The sequence below is a fragment of the Austrofundulus limnaeus genome, unplaced genomic scaffold (genome assembly GCF_001266775.1).
Source record: "Austrofundulus limnaeus strain Quisiro unplaced genomic scaffold, Austrofundulus_limnaeus-1.0 Scaffold7, whole genome shotgun sequence".
Lineage (NCBI taxonomy): Eukaryota > Metazoa > Chordata > Actinopteri > Cyprinodontiformes > Rivulidae > Austrofundulus > Austrofundulus limnaeus.
This window is the reverse complement of record NW_013952409.1, coordinates 1988325-1992122: the sequence shown is the minus strand read 5'-3', so window position 1 is coordinate 1992122 and position 3798 is coordinate 1988325. Positions and strand designations below refer to the sequence as shown.

At 43.3% G+C, this 3798-nt stretch overlaps 1 protein-coding gene across 1 annotated transcript in view; it reads right to left on the bottom strand.

Moving 5' to 3' along the window:
* The window catches only part of ank3b (ankyrin 3b), a gene marked incomplete in the record, with an annotated part of 112918 nt that overhangs the window by 8651 nt on the left and 100469 nt on the right, over window positions 1-3798 (bottom strand). The window contains 3 exon segments of the mRNA XM_014032731.1: window positions 524-607; window positions 869-1025; window positions 1111-1750. Coding sequence (XP_013888185.1) covers window positions 524-607; window positions 869-1025; window positions 1111-1750 — 881 coding nt within the window.

Sequence of the window (3798 nt, the reverse complement as noted above, 5' to 3'; positions counted from 1 at the left end):
TAATAAAATACCATCAGAACACCCATCAAGGTCAGATTTAGATTTATTCATTTAGCAGATTCTCTGCTTTTGTCGAAATTTAGCCTTTTTCATGAATTAAATGAACTAAACTAAACTGAACTGAAACACCACAAACACACACAAACAAACACACACTGTAGTAGTAGCTCACACCAGCAAGCAGTGAGTACAAACAAAGATAAAAGCTCACACATTCCACTTAAAATTGATCACAATTCCAGAAAATGGGCAAGAAAAGACAGAATGATTGGCCTTCCTTGTCCATTTGCCACATTGTGTTTCATGTAAAAACACTTTAGTGAATCACAAAGACTTTGCAGTGTGTATTTAACGTGTGTATTTTCTATCAGTTCTTCACTGTAAAGCTGAATCAAACTGCTGATGTTCTCTGACCCTCACTGTTCCAGCAAGGCTTGAACAAAAACAGCATTTCGTGCTCAGCAAACACAGCAACAGACTGGTCTCCCCAGGTGTTCCCAGTCTTTCCTGTGGACACACCAACCTTCAGTATGACCCGTCTGCGGTACACCCTGGTGGTGACAGTGGCCTCCTCGTCAGAGCTGGACTGGTCAGCTCTCATTTTCTCCTGATGAAGGCAGCCCAGCAACGTTAAAAACCCCAAATGTCATTTTGAATTCTCAGATTAGAGCCCTGAAACGAGGAACTGCTGAGCTGTGCTTCCTGTCTGACAGTCCACTAAGACGAAACTCGATAAAAGGCTAAAGAAACAAAATGATTTTGAGATTTCTGAGTGAGCTAAAACACATGAGAAGGTTTTGTTTCAAAGTCACGAGGTAACAGATTATCGGGAGATAATGAGAGGAAGGAAGTTGTTTGTGACTCTTACCTGGMCTTTGTGCTGAGCCTTGCTGCCTCCCTCCTCCTGTCCTCTGCTTGGTCCCGCTACGCTGCTGTCCTCCTGAGGCGTCYTCTTCTTGGCGGCCTCTTTGTGACCTCCGTTCTGAGCCGGCGGCCGCTCCAGTGAGTCCGACGGACTTTCAGCGCTGAATGATATTGAGATTTCATCGTGTGAGTTCTGGACGGGCAGAGAAGCTGTAACGAGTTGTGTCGAACAGTCGGGGGTCCTACCTGCCCTCTTCGGCGTTGGCGCCGTGTCCTGCAGCTGCTGACTCCGCGGCGGCGCCGGAAGCCTCGCTTCTCCAACCTGAAACTGAAGACATGTCTTTTTCTGCTTGCCGTACTTGCTCGAGGATYGCGTTGACTTTCTCTTCGGTCATCTCCTCTTCCTCCATGCCTCCTTCCAGCTTTATATCCTCCAGCAGACTCCTCAGTTTCTCCTGGGTCATCTCCTCCTCTTCTTCTTCCTCCCGTCCGTTTCCTGAGCCGGCGTGTGCGGCGACATCATCTTTTAGTTTTCCTTCCAGAAGTTCTGATGAGACTCGACCTTGGAGGGGGTCTTCTGTCCTCTTTACGGATTGCTCTGCAGCCCGCCGGTCATTATCCGGCCTCTCCAGAGACGCCGCTCGTTCTCCTCTAGTCAGGGTCGTATCTTCGGGTCCAACAATGGGAGGCGCCGAGCCGGGGTRMGGGGCCCTGGAGTTGCTGGKGGTCTGAGCGAGGGTGAGGTCACTAGGTCTGCTAAGCGAGGTCTTGGTGGGGGACTCTACGCTAGCATCGCCCTCAAAGAACTCATCGGAGCGCAGCGGGGTGGGGGGGACGTAGGTGAGGTCTGTTGGGGTTTTCAGTTCCAGATCATAATTGTGGTACCCTGGATTGATGGCAGGAGTAAAAGGATTAGAGGATCGATGAGGGAGGGAGAGAAGGTGGGGAGGGAAGGAGGGAGAGGTAAAGTTGTGGCGGTGATGAAATGAGAAACACTTGTGTGACATTTAAACATGGCCGCTGTTCAGAAGTCAAACACAAACACTCAATCACCACTTCATAAAGTTATCAAGCTGAACTGTTTAAAAGATTCAAAGCTTCAAAATTCAATTATGTTTTCATCTGAAAGTCATCGTTTTTGCACAGCTGCTGAAAATTTAAGATGAGGGTTCAGCTGAAGTTTCTAACCACTTTTAAATATTTTACTTATTAAATCACTGAAAACATACAACTCTTGGCAGGGCCGGCCCTAGCCATTTTCGCACACTAGGCAAGATTCCAGATGATTCCCATTGTACGATTTTCTAAATCTCACTAACAATTTACATCTTAAATTAAACCATTTTGTCTCTGATATTTTTTTTATCTTTATAAACCAGGTGGTCTTATTAAAACAGTTAATATAATTAACTTGAAACAGAATACCAGAAGACTACCTCATACCTGAAAACATCTGCTGACAGCAGCTGTGGAGTGAAGCAGTTTTAGGGGGGGGGTCCTGAAAATTTTGTAAAAGATCTATTCAAAACTCTGTATTTGCCAGCCATTTGAAGATAATTTTCTTAAACTCTTGGGATTAACAAAACACTGAAAACCAGACTTTAACCTGAACTTTATCTGAGATCAGAAATGAAACTTTTATTTTATTATTTTGTTTTATATTTACTCACTGAGCACCAGCAGTTAGTCTTGACCGCATCATATTTTATCAYGAAATATCATCTGTACAAAATAACACCTCAGAAACCCACAGAACAGTTACCTTCCTAAACCCGAGGAACCAGATTATTCTACACACTCAATCAACTACACTCTGATAAAAAGTTATGAAATGTTTTTATTTGTGACGCCCCCGGATGGACGGCGCCCTTAGCATCTACCTACACTGCCTACGTCCGAGTCTCTTGTGTTCATGTTGTTCTGCTGCATGCGAGTACTACAGTATGACTACAGTACAGCATTTAATTAATGAACAGTGTGTACTTGTGTGTGACTTCTGAACSAGCCTTATAAAACAGGCACAATATGAAAAAGGGATGAAGACACAGTGAGAAATAAAAGTACAACAGACAAGACTATAAAACGTGAACTAAAATCTTGACTAAATTCTAACTAGTTGCAATAACATCATCAGGCAAGTCTTTTGTAAAAGCACTTATTTTTGCATACAGATTTAAAGACWTGAATGAGGTCCTGCACACAATGTTTCTGATGTCTTTGCCACACCCACTGATGATCAATAACTAAACAGATTAAAACCATAAATGGGAAAGAGTTGTTGTGCCTTTATATATACATGGAAACAATTCTCAAAGCAATGTTTGAAGGCATCTAATGGCCTCTGTTGTAAATGTCACTACGAAGAATGTCGGTGCATGACCTCATTACAGAGCTTTAAAGGGATCCCCGATTAGTTGTAACCTTAGACTTCATTTGATAAAGATATATTTTAACTGTAAAATAAAGACTAAAAATACTGTAGGCTGTTTAGTTTAGTAAATTTTTAAAAATATGTTTTAACATGGACAGAGCCATTTTATTCACACACAAAGCATTCTGGGTAAATGATGACGTGGATAGGTCCTCGGTGAGAGGCTGCTAGCGAGCTATCTCCACCCTGAAGGTTAATCTTGGACAATATCTGATGATCAACTCTTTTAAATGAAACCAGAGAGCGTTGACAGAGAGGAGAAGGTAGAAATGACTCAGCCTGGAACTGAAAATATAGATGGAGGACAACAGAGCTGCTTCATGGAAGAAGAGCTTCAGCTTTGCCTGTTAGCGTTAGCCCCAATGCTATCACATAATATCTCAGTGCTACACATTCTCCTCTCGTCACTGAGGTCTCTATCCACATGACAGAGAGGGGAACGCAAAAAGGACCCAGCTTGCTACTGAAAATATGGATGGAGGACCTCAGTTTAGCTTGGTAGT